Genomic DNA, 21,471 nt, shown 5'->3' on the forward strand with positions numbered 1-21,471 from the left:
ACCTTAATCATGTTAGATTAAGTAAGCGATCTATCAGAGATAATAAAACTTTAAAAGTATAATTCTCTGCGGTAAATAGATTAAGTAAGCGATCTATCATGTTTGAATATTCAACTTAACCCTCTTTTTTAAATATAAGCCATAAACCATAACTCGAAAGATTTATTTTATTAATGAAATGATATAAGCATGCAAGTCCATATTTGCTTAATTAAAAGTTAGTTGTCTCTTTATTAAGAAATGCTTAAGGAAATTTTGCTCTTCCGAACGATGATGGAGTTAAAACTTAAACAAGATTTATTTAAAAATTATAAGACATTCTATTCCAAACTAAATGAATTATTTATAATGCTCCTTTCATATAGCCATAGGATGAAGAAGACTTTTTTTTAAAAAAAAAAAAAAAAAAAAGTATTAGTCTTAAAGTGATATAATCTTTTTTGAATTAATATCAACTTGAGGCATGAGTAATTTATAACTTCCTCAAATGACTTAAAAAAAACCAGAGGTATACATAATAGGGTGACACAAATCATATAATAATGTTCAATCCATTTTTCCTTAAAAAGCTTAAGGGTTTAAAGTGTCTCTAATATTTCGGACACCATAACTCATGTTCTAACAGTCGGATTTGAGCATATGATAGGTCTTTGGAAATGTCTACAAGTCTTATATAACATATCAAAAATTGGAATTCATCTAACTGTTGAAATGAAAGATAATGAATTTTCTTTAAAAACACTCCAGTTTGGGACGTTCATGGAGAATTGGGTGATAATGGTCAAAGTACTTCGAAATTGGCATGATCCTTTTAATGGTATGTTAAGGAAAAGCATATAAATGCTCTGTAGAAAATTCTCCCTTTTTAGAAGTCATTTGATATGCCAAATAAAAAGAGTATGCTTGGTTGGGGAAAACAGCCTCAAATCAGTTTATCATTTTGATACCTTGTTTTGTAAAAATCATAAAAAATAGAGTATTTATCCTATGGGGACGTGTGACCCCAAATTACAAAGCTTAAGGAATCTTCTTTCTAGATAGTCAATTCAAATTTTATTATTAAAAAAGGATATTTGTCGAAAATTGGCAAATTGACAGACCTGTAGTAAGAAATTTGTGGTGTTACTATGTCTTCATGTCTGATTTTTTGTGGATTGGTTAAAATTTATTTTTATAAAATTTCAAGTCTCATACACTCATTAATACATAAGATTACTATAAAAATTTTATTTCTTAATTTTATAATAAATAACGATTTTGTTTTTACATAATAAAATAAAGTGGTCGAAAATGCTATCTTGCTAGAATTCCATCATTCATTCTTTGGAGCTTCCTTATGCATTTTGTACAATTATCATTGCTTCCATTTCATACTCTACATAATGATGATACATACAAGAAAAGAAAAATCAAACAAACCATGTATACTCACTCTCAAACTCGCTCGCGGTCGGTCAAATTCTACTTGGTTTCCAAATTAGGAAACCAGCACGTATAGTGCCCTAGGAGGTTATGGAACACACAAAAGTAGAAAAGTTAGTGAATGTATGTAAAAATAATATGAAATCACAAATAAAAAGAAAGAAAATATTACCTTTGACTTTGAGTAGCTATCTTGAGGAGTTAGTAAGAGTAGCGTGATAGTATCAAAACGATCATATTAAAAATAGGCCAAGTCTTTCTACAATATTTTTTTTTTTACGGAAAATAAAAAAATTTTGATTACTTTTTTTTTTTAGTCTAATAGTAATGCTGAAATAATTTATACTTCTTTTATGATTTTTTTTTTCTTTAACTATTCTCTTCGATATTTTTTTCTGTCCCTTTCGTGAAGAGTGGGGTGGTATATATATGGGAGCAAATGGGAGCTAAAATACAAAATACAAAGAATATACTGTTATATGAAATAAATACGTACGAATACAAGATTTAGGTAGAAATTATAACAAAAATCGTCTTAATGAGGTAGAGGACAAATAGAATAGCCTACTAATTTATGTAAAACTTAATTACTATTGACTGAACAAAATACAATATTATTAATGACTAAAAATAATTAAAAGTACTAATATAATTTGAATACAATGGTTAATTGGTACTACTTTCCTTTGAAGAGTGTACTTACTCTTCGTATATTAAACTTACCATAGCAAAATACGACTATTTTACACAACCCATTTATCAGAAAATAACAAGGAAAAAAAAAGTTGTTTGCCATTGATTGTGGATAGTCATATCACCTTACCGTTTGGGAAGAAATACGGCTCAGTGATACAGCGTATTGTCGTATCACACCATTTTCTGATTCTCATTGCTAAATTACAACCTTGGCTTACCATTTTCTTTTTCTGTAGAGATTTGACATATCAAATGAGTGGTAATGGCAGAGGTATCTTTGCTTAGAGCCACTCTTTCACTGTCAAATATTGTCGCCATTGTAATTAGCCGGAAGAGAAATAAATGAAGGTATAGTGGTAGTGGTGTTTTGGTGGGAAGTTGAAAGGAAGGAAAGAGATCAAATAAATGAAGTAGTAGTACGGTCTTAACAAAAAATGGTGGAAATTAACAAGTTGAATTAAGGGGTTAAACAAAGATAAAAAAATAATAATAATAATAATAAATAAAAAAAAACAAAAAAAATGCAAGTATGGGGGAGTAGCCGTATTACAATGCATGCAATGCATTGAAATTGGTTTGTATGCATGCATGAATGCATGTTTTTCCACTTACCAAAATATGCTAAATCAGTAAATCGTCTTTTGTGCTTTGTATTTCCCTTTAAAAAAAAAAAAAAAAAAAAAAAAAAAAAAGGTGACTGAAAATATTAGAATAATAATAATAGCAATAGGATACATCAAATCAGTTAGTACTAAACTTTTATCCGGGGTTAGAAAGTGATACTTTAGAAACGATCACGGTTTTAAAAATGTACAGATTAAAGGGTCAAAATTTAATACTATTGACCAGGATATGTCAAACGACATGATTATTACATATGTTACTGGTAACAACATTGTTTTTATTTTAGGTTATTTTTAAAAGATAAACTTACTACTATTATTAGACTAAACGATTACACAATTGGGATATGACAAAAATACGGATAAGATTTATCCCTTATAAAAGGGAGATTTCCCTTATCCGAAATCACCCTTTACTCAAAAAACACACCCCTTGCCTTTTCCTCTTCGGTTTCCATGGCTCCCGGCAACAAAAACCATCAAGCTCCGTCTCCGTTCGACGAGCATTTTCGAGTGCTACATTTATATTTAGCTTTGATTATGGCGTTAGTGGTGCTACTAATGGCGTTAATGATTTTCATAATCATGAATAAATGACGATTTGAAGTTTCCGGCACAGAGTGTACAAGGTTCGAGTTATGCTACAAATTAGCCTCGTGTTTTGTTCGTAAATTAGGAGTACAAATTGTAAGGGTTTTGTATACTCCAAAATTATAAGTAAACACTACTTGAACTTGTCTCTTATGTCTAATTATTGCGGTTGTCGTTAGCAAAATTAAATTTTGTTATTATAATTATGAAATTACAAAATTTATTAGTTAATTAAATGTTAAAAAAATTATGGAAAATAGGGGATCAAAATTTGGTGTCTACAGCCGGAATCCCGGAACCGCGGCCGAACTCCGGCGACAATAGCATGCAGAGATGGATGGCGGGAGCGAAAAGGCGATTAACTAAAGAGGACGCTCGAAGGAGGAAGGGGTAAAGGGATAAGAAAGGACTAGAAGAAGAGAAAAAGAGGAGGAGGAGGCTGCCCGGAGTTCGGCCGCGGCGCCGGAACTCCGGCGAGTTCCTAGGGTAAGCAAGGGTAAGGTTTTAAGGGGTTGAGGAGAGAGAACAGAGCGTTAGGGTTTAGAGAGAGAAGAAGTTTTGTGCATTAACAAAATTAACCCTAGAGAATAATTGATCATATACCCTTAATGACTTATGGTTGTTAACTTTGTCAATCGTTAGGGTTAATTATGACCCGAAACCACCATAAATACATTCTTTTACCTCTGAAATCACCCACATTTCGTTTTTAAACCACCCCAAATTTCTTTTTCTCATCCTCAAAATTGATCATACAGACATGATTATGGAGATTTGGAGTAGTTTCATGGATAGGACAAAGGAAAGGAGTGGTTTCGGGGATGGGGGAGAGATCTAAGGTGGTTTCGATGCATAATAAATCAAACTTCCACTCATTTTGTTGTCATTAGGGATATATAGTGAATTTTTGTACAACTCAAGGGTATATGGTGAATTTGAAAATTTTCATGGGTATATGGTGACACTACAAGAAAAAGGTTTGTTTCTGACCAAAAAGTTCCTTCGCCGAAGCTTGAAATTCTGTCAGAAATCACCTTTACGACTGAATTCCGTCGTACGGTCCGTTGGAAAACCTTTGGTAGGAAAAAGTTGATTTTTTGAGGAAAATTCCGTCGGAAAGGGGTATTACGACGGATTTTCCGACCGATCCGTTTCTGTCGGAAATTATTTTGACTTCCGTATATAATCCATATAAAAAACTCAGGGGTATATGGTGAAAAAACCGTATAAAGAACATAAAGCTAGTACTTAAAAACCATATTGATTAGATTCCAAAACATATTTCATTCCATTTAAAAAAATGATAAAAGAACATTCATCAGAATATGAAGAACATCATTTTCAACCTTTGAAAATATTATCAAAACAGAAAAATAAATTAAAAAAAATGAAAAATACCTTCTCTTCAACAACGAATTCGTCAATTACACTTTTCAATTACAAAATTCATGGGAATGATAAAATCAACTCCATAATAACATTAAATGACTTCGAAATCCAAAATTTATCGTGGCTTCTTTCTCTATAAAACCCCCATTTCTCTCTCTTAAAATAAAAATGAAATTATATATACCAAAAGTAATATAGAATGTAAATAATAAATAAATTTCATAAATCAAGAAATATAAATAACAAATCAATCCCTTAAATCAAGGAGAGAATCGTTTTGAATTTTTTTTCACTCATGTACTTTGTATTTGCACACGATGTTCTTTCCGGGTTTGTATAACTCTTGTATTCTAAGTGGGTGTACTATGAGCATGGTACACCTGGGTGTATGATGAAAATTTCAAAAAGCAAAAACTAAATAAGAGCATGTTCACTTCAGCTTCAATCAGTTCAATTCACTTCAACTTCTAATTTTCTTCTCTCATAAATTATTCATTTCAGCTTTATTAAGTTCAGGTCCAATCAGTTCAATAAATGTGAACAGGCCCTAAATCACGATGATAAGCCGCTCCAGCTAAGGCGTGTGTCGAGGAGACCATCAAACGAGGAACCTTATTGATCTGACACAACTGAAAAGCAGAAATAATATCCTTCATCTCCTAATCACCCAAATAACAGAGATACCCCTGTGAGCTTTCCCAAACAGAACAGTAGGAATAATAGCACAATCAGTAACTAGCAACACATGAGCAAAACCCTGTTGCTGAACATGACGAATCCCAAACAAACAAGCCTTCAATTCCGATTGAAGAGCAGAGTTCACAACAAAAATCCTACGCACCCCCACCGATACACTAAGATGAACACATGTCCATAAATGTCCAACCTGCACCTGCCCTATGATTATTCCGTTCCCAAGCACCATCAAAAAGTAGGAAAATATATAACAAAGGAGAATAACTCTCAGCTGGGGCAATACAAAGATTGAACAAGGAGAACAAACCTCCGATCAAAAGAAGAAGTTATTCTGAGCTAACCATTTAGTCCAACATAAACTAAAGATAAAGGCCAACCCTTCCCAGTCCCTAGAACTTGAAAATCGCGATGTATAAGGTCAGCAAACCAAACATCCAACGAAAACGTAGATGAGGTATCAACCACAAGGGCCCCAAGTATAAGAGGACCATAACAATTTCGTGAATCCGCAATCTAGGAATAAAATGCATTGTTCCACAGACTGCTGACAAAATACACATCCTAGATGAACAAGGATCCCTTATAAATCAAGCAAGGAAGTTGTAGCAAACGCATTGTGTACAAGTTCCCTAGCAAAAATCTCTATTTAGGAAGAATTGAAAAACCCCAAAGACGCTTCCACTAGGATGAGGAGGCACCAAAGGAGAAAAAAGCAGTATTTGACAATTGGAAAACCAGCCAACAATAAGTAGACTTAGTGGAAAAGGAACCAACCCTAGTGAATTTCTAGTAAACGAAATCTTTAATATTCTACTTCAGCCTTACTTTCCAAACCCAAACTAATCTGTGCAATAGAATCCGGAAATAAGACTCTAACCATAGATGAATTCCAATTACCGGAATTGGCATCCAGTAATTCAGAAACAAAAGAGGGCTTCTCCCTCACAAAAGTCGAATCCTTAAAGATAACATTGACTCTAGGTAACTATAAGCGTTGTTCGAAGTGCGCCTACGTTAGCGTGAATATGCATGGCACTCATAGGAAGTGGGAATTGACGTATACTATTAGAGACAAATAAAGTAGGGAGATGCCAACAAGTTTTTAAGGAACTGGTAAACCGTTCACGGATCATAAAAAGGCAACCACGATAAAGGGACAACGATAGGCAACAACGATTGACCCGTGAAGGTTACACCCCATTCCTAATCCATAAGATTACTAACTCCATATGGTTCAAAACCACGAAAGGAGGATCGGGGATGATGGTACGAAGTGAGTCATGGAGTCACATTTGCCCGTATTTGGCCTCTACTTGATTCTTATAGTGAAAAGTGATTCCTGCGATCTCAAAGGCATGCAAACAAAAATTCAATTTTCTCCAAACTATTATTAGTCTAAATTGGTTGAATATTAATGAAACACATTATTCTAAAATATTGTGACCACTTTAATTAACAACAAGATTAAAAAGGATCATAAACCGGTTGTCCAAATTATCTTATTAGGCGTAATTTTCAATTACATATTCCCTTTAAACATGCAATATGTTGATCAATAAATAATAATAGAATAAACATTAATATTGGAAGCAATTTAACAATAATAGCGTTAGTCAAATCAAATCATAAATTAACCTAATCATGATACTAGCAATATTAAAATAAAATAAGTATTTAAAATAATTAATTACTCACAAATTGCTACATCATGAATAAATTGTTAGTAACTTCAATAAAAACTAGCCTTCTGACCCTTCAATGAACAATTTGTTTATAGCTATATAATATAAATTTTTAATTTATAACATGTTTTTATTAGAAAATAAATAGTTAATAAAGAATATGAAGGAGTGATAATTGAATGTAATTGTCAGGTAATAAGTTGGGAAAATGTACCAAATAGCATTCATACATAGTAACGAATTAATGCTACATTTTTTTTTATATGAGAAAGGGGAATCAAAAAAGAGAAGAAAAAAAAAGAGTTAAATGAGTTGACATGTGGCATTGGTGAAAAATAAAATTTTCATGTGGCATGATATGCATGATGGTTTGTATTTGTAAATACTAAAAAGTATAGATATAAATCAAATAGAAATAATTAAATTAAAAAGTAGAGTTGAATTGGTCCAAACCGTCAGTTATTTATACCTTTCCCGCCTTGGTTTAAGGACGGAACCTCGGGTTAAGTATGGACTCCTTGGAGTGCTTAAGGGAGGAATAATATAGTTAGGAATATATGTTTAAGGGTTAGAATATGAGAGAGAGAGAAGAGAATGATTTTTTGGTGTAGAAGAGAGGAAGAGAGAATGATTTGGTGCTCAAGCTCATTGATGATTGAAAAAGGGGTGATATGACTTCTATTTCTATAACCTTCTAAAAAGTAAAAACATAGTTAGGTGAGAAAGTACATGTATATAGTAATTTCTTTTGCAAAATTTACATGCGTGTCCCTTCATTTCATTTCTCTATAATTTTTGTTTTTCCTTTTTTCGATATAAATTTCATGCGTTGTCCATTGTCCTCTTTATTTCAATTTCCTTCTTTTTTTGTTTTTTTGTGTATTGAAGAGTGTGCTTTGGTTTTATTTATTTATTTGTTAATCTTATTTTATTTTGGTAATGGATATATATCATGAACTCATGAATGACTCCTTTTTAACCACTCTTGTCTGTCATTCATCAGACTCCTCACGTGTCAGTGGTGTTTTTTTTTTTTTGGGGTTTTATTTATGGTCTTTGTTTTTTTTTCTATCAATGGTAGGTGTGTTGTGTTCTTTAAATAGTTGACATGCGTCAATGGCTATAGGAGTAGTCAAATCTCAATTGATAAGCTTCTGTATTGTTAAGATATATACAACTGCTATAGACTATCAGTCTTTTGGCATGCACTTTTTATTGATGTGCATAGTTATCGAATTACTGTTCATGTTTTGGATTAATTGACTGCCTATATAAGTAAATCTTCGATGCAATGATATCATTTCACTCCATCTTCGTCCTAAAAATTTTGATATATCAAATTAATGTGTAGTACTATATTTGTATTTATTTTCGTTCCGGTGGTTATACTTATCAGCACATAATAAGGCATTATTAAAAGGTTATTGTATATGATTGTAGCATCCGTAATTATTATAAGAATTTTTTTTTTTAAGATGTTTTAAAATTTGAATTTATGATGGTTATACTAATTAACTTAACTTTAATATGAAATATATACCCTAAACCTCGTTATATAAAGGCCAATTGTGCAGTATAATGACTAATACAGCAATAACAACAACAACAAAAAAATAACTACTACATATTTAATCATAAATATTCTCTACAAATATGTAACATAGCTAGTAGATTCAGTACCAATATGATAGGTTATAAGTTTATAATTATAATAATTGATATTATTAGTTGAAATAATTAAATATTTAAAGTACCCTCGTTTTAAAACAATAGAAATACTTTACTATTTTTTTCTTCTAAGAATTCATTTTTTTTTTTTGGGCCAAGTATTTTAATTCCTACATTGTATTGTTTTATTTATGTAGGAGAAATTTTTGTGTACCAAAGGCTATTATCACATAATATTCTGGAGATTCAGTTGTTGTAGGTAAGTTTTTAACTTTATTATGGTAATAATTTACATGTTAATTTGATATTTGCTACCAGCAAAAAGACCTTGTTTCACATTTACTACCGCTTTAATTTTTTATTTTATTTTACTACCACCCAAAACCCAAAGTTATAGATATTGCTACCACTTAACGAAAACCGTTAAGATTCCGTTAAGTGGGACCCATTATTTTATTAAATAATAATTTAATTTATTTAAAAAAAAAGAAAAGAAAAACTTTTAAAAAAATAAAAACTGTACCCAACCACATCCCCCTCCCCGTCAACCACCCTCCCCCCTCCCTGTTCCGGCTTCCGTCGACCGTGCCGACGCCCAAATGCTCTCTTAACGCCGGCGAACCCCACCTCCACCATTTACAAAACACCACGCTGCTTGAAACCACCATAAACGGGTGAAAACAAAACCCTAAAACCCTTATATGGTGGTTTTGGGGGATGGATTTAGGGTATTGGTGGCGGTTTTTGGGTGGGAGAAGGGGAGGGGGGTCGATTTAGGTTGGGAGAAGGGAAATGGGCCGTTTTTGGCTGGGGGAAGGGGGCCGTTTCGATTCAAGTCAGGGTATTGGTGGCGGAGGAGACATGCACAACTGCGCGTTGGTGTAGGTTGGACGGTGTACGTATGTGTGGGGGCAGCATTGGACGGTGTATATGTTGGTGTGGGTTGGTGCGATTTGGGGGCAACGTTGATGTTGGTGGCGTTTGGGAAGGAGGTGGGCTGCTGGTGGAGTTCGGGGCTGCTGGTGAAGTTCGGGGCTGCTGCTTTTATTGTTTTGTTGATGTTGATGCGGGGAAAAGGATGTATGGGGTCGCCGACACCGAAGAATCATTTTTTCCTCGGCATTGGTGGGAAAATGGAGGTTCGATGGTGGCAATGAGGGTGGTTGAAGATGGGGTGGTGGCTGGAAGGTGGTAGTAAGGTGGTTGGACCCACTAACGGAAATAGTAACGACATAAGGTAAAGGGTAGTGATATCTAAAATTTTGGGATTTGGATGGTAGTAAAAAAAAAAATAAAAAATTAAAGCGGTAGTAAATGTGAAGCAAGGTGCTTTCGGTGGTAGCAAATGTCAAAATTTCCTAATTTAGATATTCAACGAATATTCGTTACCTATATGTATGTTCATATATTTAAAGAGTTGTATATTGTTTATTAGTACTAATATATAATCTATAATTATAATTTTTGTTCGTACTTTAAAGATGGAAAAACAAGTAAAATGAGTAGTAATGAAAAAGTAAGACAGACTAATTAAACATGCTTTGTCACTGACCAGAATAATAACCTATATCATTTTGTAAATTTTTTTTGAGTATTTTAACAATTGAAAAAACATACATGAATCCTCTACAAATAATAATTTACCTGTAAAGACCATTATTATAATAATTAGTCCCCGTAACAATAATTACTTGCAAGTTGAGCTAAAAAAAATGACTTAATAAGACCATAATTTGGAACAATTAAGTAATTGATAAATCTTAGTTACATTTAATAGTACTCGATCTAATTGCCAAAGCACAAACATACAACATATTTTTTTTTTTTTTTTGAAGAAAAACATACAACATATTCATTTCATTCTATTCAAAGTCTTAACTGTTGATACACTAAATTAAACAGAGTAAAACAAAAAGAGCTTAATTAATATCATTTTGCAAATAACATCAATAATCTCAAACTATTTTTAGCCAAATTTTCAAAATAAAAACCGAATAAAGCATTAAAAATATTTTTTTTAAAAAAAATAAAACATACCGATCGAAACTCTTGCCGCAACAAATTATAGACCCCAACGCCATACCCCTCTTTGTTCGATTGAGGTTTTCTTCAAATTTGACTTATTTTAGGGGTTTTGTATTTGATATTCTAAAATTATGGCTTTTATCGATACTTTCGTCCTAGGCTTCTATACTGGAAATTTCATCTGGTCTTAGCCACTATTTTTGAAGTTTCTAATGTTGTCTTTACTCATTTGGTTATCGTCCATTGCCCAGGTGTAACTTTGTCCATAAGATTTCACTAAATACCTGCAGATATTGTCTTGTTGTTGATATTAGTTTTATATTTCTTTTGCGACTGCAATACAGGTTATGGCTTAGCAAGGTACGTATCTAGCTAGCTATTTTAATCTTATGGAAGAGAGTGAAACACAGGTTGTTTTGCGACTTCAACACACAGGTTGTTACTTCAACACACAGGTTGTTGCTCAGCAAGGCCCTATTAAAATCAGATGAGAAGGTCAACATTGGTTCAAATATTTCAGTTATGAAATTCCGCACATCTTCTGAGTTTTATTATTTAGTTTTGTGAAATTCATAGAGGAATTTTATTATTTAGTTTTATTTACTTTTGAGTTAGTCTTATTTACTTTTGAGTTAATGGTGATTACTTTTGAGTTAATGGTAGTTACTTTTGAGTTGATGTTATAATAGGAACTAGGAACTCATCGTGATCGTTGATTGCTCTCAATCCGACGGATTTCAATTTCATTAAGGGCATTTTGGTAATTTTGCCAGTTGAATGACCTTTCTCATGTTCTTTTCACAGTTCTTTTGTTTCTCTCTCCTCTCTTGATCTTTCTCTCTCTACTCTCAAATCTCAGTGTATTTTCGTTTATCTTGTATAGAAATCGGGATTTTGTTCTTCGCTGATCAATTTTTTTGTTGTGGTTCTTTGATTTTCGTCATTGTTTGAGGTAATTCTTTTTTATTTATTATACATTTTGTGATTTTTGTGAAATTTTTTTATCAATTTGCGTTTGTTTGATTTGAATGTGAAGTTAGGTTTTCGCCATTTTTATTCGATTAATTTTTGTCTGCGTTTTTTATAATCATATATTTGATTTGTTATTGTTATAATTTCACATTATGTCTATTGGAAATAATAATTAGTTTGAATTTGTATAATTTGATTTATTTTTCTTATTTGTTCGATTGAGGTTTTCTTCAAATTTGACTTATTTTAGGGGTTTTGTATTTGATATTCTAAAATTATGGCTTTTATCGATACTTTCGTCCTAGGCTTCTATACTGGAAATTTCATCTGGTCTTAGCCACTATTTTTGAAGTTTCTAATGTTGTCTTTACTCATTTGGTTATCGTCCATTGCCCAGGTGTAACTTTGTCCATAAGATTTCACTAAATACCTGCAGATATTGTCTTGTTGCTGATATTAGTTTTATATTTCTTTTGCGACTGCAATACAGGTTATGGCTTAGCAAGGTACGTATCTAGCTAGCTATTTTAATCTTATGGAAGAGAGTGAAACACAGGTTGTTTTGCGACTTCAACACACAGGTTGTTACTTCAACACACAGGTTGTTGCTCAGCAAGGCCCTATTAAAATCAGATGAGAAGGTCAACATTGGTACAAATATTTCAGTTATGAAATTCCGCACATCTTCTGAGTTTTATTATTTAGTTTTGTGAAATTCATAGAGGAATTTTATTATTTAGTTTTATTTACTTTTGAGTTAGTCTTATTTACTTTTGAGTTAATGGTGATTACTTTTGAGTTAATGGTAGTTACTTTTGAGTTGATGTTAGTGACTGAGTTTGGTATATAATTGTGTGCATGGTTTATTTAGTAGCAAACTACACTTTTCAATATGAAGCGGGTGAATTCCAACCTACAAAGGCAACAAATTTTTGCCTACTATATGTTGTCTCTTACACTAATAGCGACACATATACACACACACACACACAATCCAAAATTCAATGTGTTGCTTGCATTGCTATTTTTTTTTATCATGAAACAGATGTGAGTAGATAAACTTGATCTTTTTGGCTAACACCATCTATATGCAGACCCAGAGCTTACACTATTGTCATGTCACAACAGATTGCACTTGTTAGATATGTGGGGCTTCAAGTGAATCTTTCATTCATGCCTTGTTCCAATATCGGGATGCAAAATTGATTTGGGACATGGGAGCATAGTAATTATGTGGAGCCGTTGAATGATGCGCCTACAAGCTCCTTTGCTGAGCATCTATAGTGGCTTGCACATAAGGTGGAGAAAAAAGAACTAAGTTTGATATGTGTTCTGACTTGGGTTGCTTGGTTTTGCAGGGATGAGAGTATTTACCAGGACCTTGTGACTAGTCATGTAAGTCTAGCATTTAATTATACCAAGCTACTGCATGATTATAGAGAGTACTTGACAAATTAGAATCGAAACAATTCTCTGTATCAATGTATATCATATGAGAAGCCATGTACAAGCATATATAGAAACGGGAACTTGGAGGGCAAGCCAAATATTCCCAAGATAAACACAAAATATCCTAAGATATCTATTCACAATATTTCACAATATTTCCTAAATATTATCTTTCCTAATACCCCCCCTCAAGTTGGAGCATACGGGTCACAAATGCCCAACTTGTGAAGAAGGAACTCGAACTTAGCCTTTCCCAAAGCTTTTGTAAAAATGTCGGCCAACTGAACCGTCGTAGGAACATACGAAGGTATAATCGTCCCATCCGTAATTGCATCCCGAACAAAATGACAATCTGATTCAATATGTTTTGTTCGTTCATGAAATACTGGATTCTGTGCAATATATAACGCTGACTGACTGTCACAATAAAGATGCATCCCATTCTCATGTCTAACACCTAAGTCACCAAGAAGTCGTTTCAACCACTTTAATTCACAAGTCGTTGCATTCATACAACGATATTCTTCTTCCGAAGAAGAGAGAGCAACAGTAGGTTGCTTCTTGGTTTTCCATGACACAGGGGATAAACCAAGAAGCACAAACCAACCACTCAAGGATCGTTTGGAAAGAGGACAACCTGCCCAATCTGAATCACACCAACCTTCCAACTGTAAAGCACTGTCGGACCTCAATAAAATACCCTGTCCTGGAATCTTCTTTAAATATCTAACTACTCGCAGAGCTGCTTCCCAATGATCAATCCTGGGATTTTGCATAAACTGTGATAAAATATGAACAGAATATGCCAAATCTGGTCATGTGACAGACAAATAAATCAGTCGACCTATGAGACGACGATATTTCTCTATATCATGAAAATAATCTCCCTGAGCCAAGGCTAACCTGTGATTTTGTTCCATAGGGAACTCTGTAGGTTTAGCATCAAGTAAACCGGTCTCTGTAATGATATCCAACGCGTATTTCCTCTGGCAAATATATATTCCCTGTTTATTTTGGGCTACCTCTAGCCCTAAAAAATATTTTAGCACTCCAAGATCTTTCATCTTGAAACAATTTCCCAGATATGATTTAAAATTGAGCATAGCATTTTTATCATTGCCTGCAACAATCAAATCATCGACATATACTAAAACATTGAGCTGCATTTTACCCTTTGTCAGAGTAAATAGGGAATAATCATAATATGACTGTTTAAAGCCATAATTTTTCAAAGCTGTAGCTAGCTTTGCAAACCAGCATCTTGGAGCTTGTTTAATACCGTGTAATGATTTCTTCATCTTGCAAACTTTGTCAAAGTTATTTTTCTCAAAACCAGGGGGTATTTTCATATATACCTCTTCTTCTAAATCTCCATGGAGGAATGCATTATGGACGTCCATTTGATGAACATCCCAATTTTTCACTGCCACAACTTTATAGAACGATCTCCATCTATCTTCAAAGTCTTCACTGTCGGAACACCGCGGAAATAATAAAGTCCATCTACTTGTTCACCCGCTCCAATCACCTTCCTCGTCATTAGGTCCTTAATAACACAAAATTTGTTAGTAAATTGCATTACACAATTTGATTCATCAATCAATTGAGATGCCGAAATTAAATTGCAATTTAATTGAGGCACATAAAGAACATTTTTAATCATCAAGCCTCCATCCAAAATCACCGATCCGATTTTAGAGGCATTAGCATATTTTCCATCCGGCAATCCCACCGGACAATGATCAACATGTGTCACATTTGTCAAGGAAGAAAGGTCACAAGTCACATGATTCGAGGCTCCAGTATCAATAATCCATCCCAAGTCTTGCTTACCATGAAGTTTGGGTTTAAGGGAGCTCAAATGATCAAGGAGCTGTTGGATTTGGGCCGAAGAGATCCCTGCAAGGGCTGCCCCATCAGTGGAATTTGATGCCGAGTTATTGCTAGAATGTGTAGGTGCTTGACCATTAGTCTTGTTTGCACGCACAGGAGCAGAATTCGAGCCCCTGCCACGACCCCCTGCACGACCTCCACCTCGGCTAGCTGTTGTACTACCACGACCTCCTCGAGGCCTGTCGCCCCACCACTCCAGATATCCGTGGAGTTGAAAGCAATCGGATTCATCATGGCCTTCACGATTGCAGTGAGTGCAAAGTTTGGTCACATTGTCGTTCGATTTTGGCTTCCTGCCATCATATTGCAATTTAAACGCCACAGCATTATCACGTGGAGGAGTTGGATCCGACCCACGCAATCTCTCAGCCTGAACCACCTGTTGGTATGCACGATCAACATTCGGTAAAGGCTCTTGTGCTAGTAGCTGACCCCGAATTGGACCGTAAGCATCATCCAGTCCAATTAGAAAGTGATGAACATAATCATCGTCCCGTATCTTCTCTACTTGAGAGACGATATTGCAATTGCAATTGCCACAAGAGCATTTGGGAACCGTCACAAAAGCATTTAATTCATCCCATATTTTGGCCAAGCGACCAAAATAAGCAGCAAATTCTCATTCGTTCCCTGCTTGCAATCACCAAGGGATTTTTTTAATTGACACACACGAGTGCCACTCACTACACAGTATCGATTTCTAAGGTTGGTCTGTAAAAGCGACGCATCATCATAGTCGCCAATAGTGAATCGCACCACAGGGTCTAAAGTATTCGATAGCCATGAGACTAGCATCAAATGTACAGCCACCCAATCATCAAGCTTCTCTGAGTCTTGTGGTTTGGCTATAGTACCATCAACAAAGCCAAATTTGCGTTTCGCCTTCAAAGCAGTCCTCACTGCCCTTGCCCACTCGTCATAGTTATCACCTTTGAGTTGAATCGGTGTTATGAGATTGCCTGGACCATCACTCGAACCCAAGTGATACACGAAATCAACCTTCTGCTTCCCTGAATTGTTATTATTTCCACCATCATATCCGCCAGCCATGACTCACAAAATTGAGGTTTAAGGAAAAGGAAAAAAATAAAAAAAATTCAATCAATAGATTGTGAACTCTCACAACCTTACAATGTGATACGCAAAGAATGAATCTCACGCACACTTGAATCAATCAATCAATTATGGATCGTAATGAAAGCTCTGATACCATGACAAATTAGAATCGAAACAATTCTCTGTATCAATGTATATCATATGAGAAGCCATGTACAAGCATATATAGAAACGGGAACTTGGAGGGCAAGCCAAATATTCCCAAGATAAACACAAAATATCCTAAGATATCTATTCACAATATTTCACAATATTTCCTAAATATTATCTTTCCTAATAGTACTCTATGCAAGTATTCAAGCCTGCTGTGACAAATAAGGCTGCCCTGAATGCAAGTTGGTGTGCACCAGCAGCCGGGGGTTGTGAAAGTTAACACTGATGCGCATCTCTCTGCTTCTAATCATGTTGGAATTGGTGTGCACCATCAAGGCTTGGCATCATGTACTGTATAAATTTTTAAATTTACTTTTAAAAGATTTTTATTTACTTTTGAATTATTATTTATTTACTTTGAATGTTTAATGTATATACTAGCCTACAAGCTCAATAGGTAGAGCATTGTGCACATGAAGATGTGGGTTCGAATCCCACGTAGGTTTATTTATTGATAACCTGGAATATTTGGAATGGTAGTTGCTCACTTTGACTGAAATTTGAGCATATACTCTATATATTTTTGTTGTTTATTACTTTTGATGTACTTCGGTTTACTTTTGAATAATATTTACTTACTTTTAATTAATTTTTCCTTATATCGAATGCTTTAATGTACACCAGCCAGCTCAATAGGTAGAGCATTGTACAAGTGCACAAAAGATGTGGGGTCGAACCCCACGTAGGTTCTACTTGCACTTCAAACAATTAGATTATATATATTATTTTTAATATTTAATTTTGAGTTTTTCTATTTTACTTTTGAGTAAATATTATTTACTTTAATGTTGAAATTATTCACTTGTATTTACTTTTTTGATATTTTGATTTACTTTTTAGCATTTTGTATTTACTTTTAATTAATTATGATTTACTTTTTACATATGTTGCTCTACTTTTGATTTCTTTTCATAGTTACTTTGATTTAGTTTAGAGATATATTAATGTACTTTTTCAGATTTTCTATTTACTTTTGAGATTTTTTTATTTTTTTATTTTTTTTAACTTTATCATATTGATCTATCAAAATAAGTGTTTGGAATGAGAGCAGGTGTGTCCAATGTAGGATCGAGTTAACCTCAAGTTACAAAGATAATAAAAAAAAACCTCTTTTGTTTGTATACATTAGAGCTAATTTGATTTACTTTTGAGATGTTTTGAATTACTTTAGAGTGTCTAATATTTACTTTTAGAGACAACCTATGTAGGAATCGAACCTACACCTCTATGCATCCGCATAGCGCTCTACCACTTGAGCTAATAGGTTTTAGGGCAAAAGATCCATATCTTTTTAGAAAAGCCTCCACATTTTTGCAGTTCCTTTAGTCCACAGAGTGGTAAATATTTTTATTTGCTGCCTTGTTTTTGTATAAATGACAATAATAGCGATCAAAACCACAACCCCTAATGATGAACCAAACACAACTGTAGAAAAACTACAAGTTATATTTCTAGCAAACAATAATATAAAACCTAAAAACCACAATAAGAAAAAGATCATTTTCTTTCAACTCAACATATAACATTTACATCAGAGCACACTAAACAAATAATGATATCTTTTACTCTTAAGGAAAATGGAAATCATGATAAGTATTACATTGTATAAGCTTCTGTATCAACTATAAAGTAATTTGAAGAATATAGAAGCAACCTTAGTAAAGCTATTTTATTGTAAACGCAATCGGAAGAAAATAAATAACCTATGAGCTGAAGCCTCTTTTCTGCAAGAAAAATAACATATCATCAGTGATTCAGTGTTTGCAAGAAAAGAACAAAAAAAAGTTTGTGAGTGCAACAAAGGAGTTTTTTTTTACAAAGGTACTTCATGGCCACATTATTAACAGGTTACTACACATAGATTGAAGTATTTACTATGAACAAGCAGAGCACTTTGGGAAGATTTTATAGGCTGAACACATTGAAAAGGTTTGGTTTTATCAGGACATATATAGTTGAACTGATAATTAGGCTCATCATACCCTCACTTCCCACCAGATTCTAAGCAGGCAGTACAAGTATAAGCTTTCCAGTGCAACAAAACTCCCCTTTGAAGCATATCCAAAACTTTGGCTTTAGTCAGACCCTCATCAATATAAGGCACTTCAATAACTCCTCCATTACACTTTTCCTCCAAATCCTGCTATTTAAAGTCATTCTTATACACTGCCAAACTCCCATATTTCACTCTTTTATCTACGTATTCTTTCAAAACCTTCTTAGGACAATTAGGAAACACATATCCATAACCATGATTCATCGAGAACTTCAACAGATCGCTCTGTATCGACATATTATGATGCGAATGGAAACAACCTCGGCTACTCGAAGCATCTTCAACAAGAGCTGAGTTTTTGACTTGAACCTTTTGATTGCTCATATGTATAGATAGTTTTACATTTTTAATTTACTTTAAAAAAGAATTAGTTTACTTCTATTTGGATTTTATCTACAATTGATATAAATAGTAGGAAACATTAATCGTTTAATTTAAAATTTAAGCACAATATGTAAGCAAGAAACACTAGCTTAGGTTCAACTTCAATTCTAATAACTAAATTATACAGAGCAATTATGGCTAACAAGCAGCTAACTATTTAAAATAATCGCAATTTTTTCTGTAAATAATTAAACAACACATAATTCACAATCATATATCGCAATTATACCTATTTTGAACTCAATTTGCATCTCGAGCGAATAATTGTGGGTCATTGCAGAAGTTATACGAACAAAATTCATCACATTCAACGAGCATACTTCAAATTTTAGCAAGATCTTGATGAATTTACAACAAATTTTTCTAATTATGCTATATAATTTTCAGAATTTGAAGAACCCTAAATCGACTATACTGGATGTAAAAGTAATGAAATTGAAATCGGTGTTCTACAAAATAAATATCTTACCTTAGAGAGAAACTACTTCAATTGAATATAGAAAGCTAAGAAGCGCTTCAATGGAGTAGTGAAAGCACGAAACTCCCTTCAATGGAGTAGAGAAAGCTCGAAGGCCGTTGTAATGGAGGAGAGAGAAAATGCCAGAGGAGAAAGAAAGGATAGAAAGTGCACTTATTTTGGGGAATTTAATTAAATGAGTTTGAACATTTCTGGGTCGTTAGATCACGCGCCTTTGGTGTTAGATCTGACGATCCAGATTAGTTCCTAGTTTCTATTATAGGATTAGTTCTCATTATAACCTGGTCCTATATATATATATAAGAGAACGATTTTCCTAGAAATTGTTTAAATTAAAATTAATTCCCACTTCACATTGTTTTAAAAACTTATTCCCTAAACAGTGTCCACTTAGAATCAGGTATTAGCTTTTTTTTTTTTTTTTTTTTTTTTTGGGTTCTAGGTTCTATATAGAACTGCATTTGGTGATAGCGGTTTTACAATTACAACCGCAATGTATTTGATGAACCAATGTTGCTATTAAATATTGCTATTATTGAAGGTTCTTCCTGCAAGTTTATTTAACCATCCCATTAAATATCATCTCATCAATTTACATGTAATCATCTACAAGTTTTTTTTTTTTTGAAACCATCTACAAGTTTTTTTTAACAGCCCTATCACCTGTAAAAAAAATTGCAAAGAAATTAAAATAGGAAGTAAAAAAAAATACATGGGAATTGAAGTTCTTGAGGTTGAATGCTGAGATATATATGTTTGAGATATTCTCTTAAATTCATACTTTTATGAAATTACCCAGAACAAAATTACAATTAAACATTGGTTTTAGAGAGAGGAAGAATATAGAAGATCTAAGAAGAAATAAGAGGTTTATAAAACCTGAAATTCTTTCTTCTACTATTTTCTCCTTTTCTTCTTCTTCTTCCTATTTCTTCCGTACAATCCCTGAATTTTCTACTACTCTCATTCTCTCTCCTCCAAAAACTTTGTGATTTTCCCTCACTTTTTCAACCCCTTTTCAATTTTCTCCCAAATTCATCGATTTTTCATGCAAAATTGCAAAATCCCATTCGAAGAAATCGAGAAATAAGAGGTTGTAAAAGAAAAAAACAAGAGTAAAAGTTGAGGAGAGTGAAAATGGGAAGACAGGGGAGACGTGGAACAGAGAAATAGTGTTTTCTCCTTTATTTTTGGAGGGCCTAATTTCATCATTGTAATTTATCATGTAAATGTAAAACCGCTATTACTAGTTGTGGTTCTATACCGAACCAAAAAAAATAAAGCCTAAGCTAACACCCAATCCTACGTGGACACTATTAAGGGAATAAGTTTTTTAAACAACACAAAGTGTGAATTAATTTTGATTTAAACAATTTCTTGGGAAATCGTTCAATATAAGAGGAGAGAGAAAGAAGAAAGGGAAAGGGCTGATTTTTGTAAGCTTTTATATGGGGTAAACCCTTTAATCTTGGCCGTACATTTTAATCTAATGGATAGTATTAAAAGTTCCTACTTTAAATTAAGTTCTTATTTTAAGAGAGGTTCTCACTTGAACCTTCCCCTATATATATATATATATATATATATATATATATATATATATATATATATATATATATATATATATATATATATATATATATATATATATATATATATATGTATGTATGTATGTATGTATGTATGTATGTATGTATGTATGTATGTATGTATGTATGTATGTATGTATGTATGTATGTATGTATGTATGTATGTATGTATATCTTTTTTTTCTTGGTAATATGTTATATATGTAATTACCAACTAACTTACAAACAAATAAGAAATGAGGACAGGAGAGAAGAGGAGAGGAAGGTTACAATTATGTTAGCTATTACTTGTATTAGAATAACCTGTAAATCCAAACATTGTTTCCACCATATAGTTATAGAAATTAATAAATAAATCATGATACATGCATGTATTACCATTGGACTAACATAAAAAGATAATATTTTCCCAAACATTGTTTCCACCATATAGTTTTAGAAATTAATAAATAAATCATGATACATGCATGTATTGCCATTGGACTAGCATAAAAAGATAATATTTTCCCTCTCATAATGGATTGACTTCATGGTTTCTTTTATACAAAACTTAGCTCTAAATATTGGTATTTTATAAATAAGTCAAAGG

General features: G+C 33.2%; 1 protein-coding gene across 1 annotated transcript; it reads right to left on the reverse strand.

Annotated features, from left to right (window-relative positions):
* Nucleotides 1–14,633: 14,633 nt before the first annotated feature.
* Nucleotides 14,634–16,156, reverse strand: LOC110688883. The gene is made up of 2 exons (XM_021865642.1): nt 15,778–16,156; nt 14,634–15,610 (listed from the first exon to the last, which is right to left on the reverse strand). Exons 1-2 carry the CDS (start codon nt 16,154–16,156, stop codon nt 14,634–14,636), a joined length of 1,356 nt encoding a protein of 451 aa, XP_021721334.1.
* Nucleotides 16,157–21,471: the final 5,315 nt, after the last annotated feature.

Source organism: Chenopodium quinoa, unplaced genomic scaffold, assembly GCF_001683475.1.
Source record: "Chenopodium quinoa cultivar QQ74 unplaced genomic scaffold, ASM168347v1, whole genome shotgun sequence".
Taxonomy (NCBI): Eukaryota; Viridiplantae; Streptophyta; class Magnoliopsida; order Caryophyllales; family Amaranthaceae; genus Chenopodium; species Chenopodium quinoa.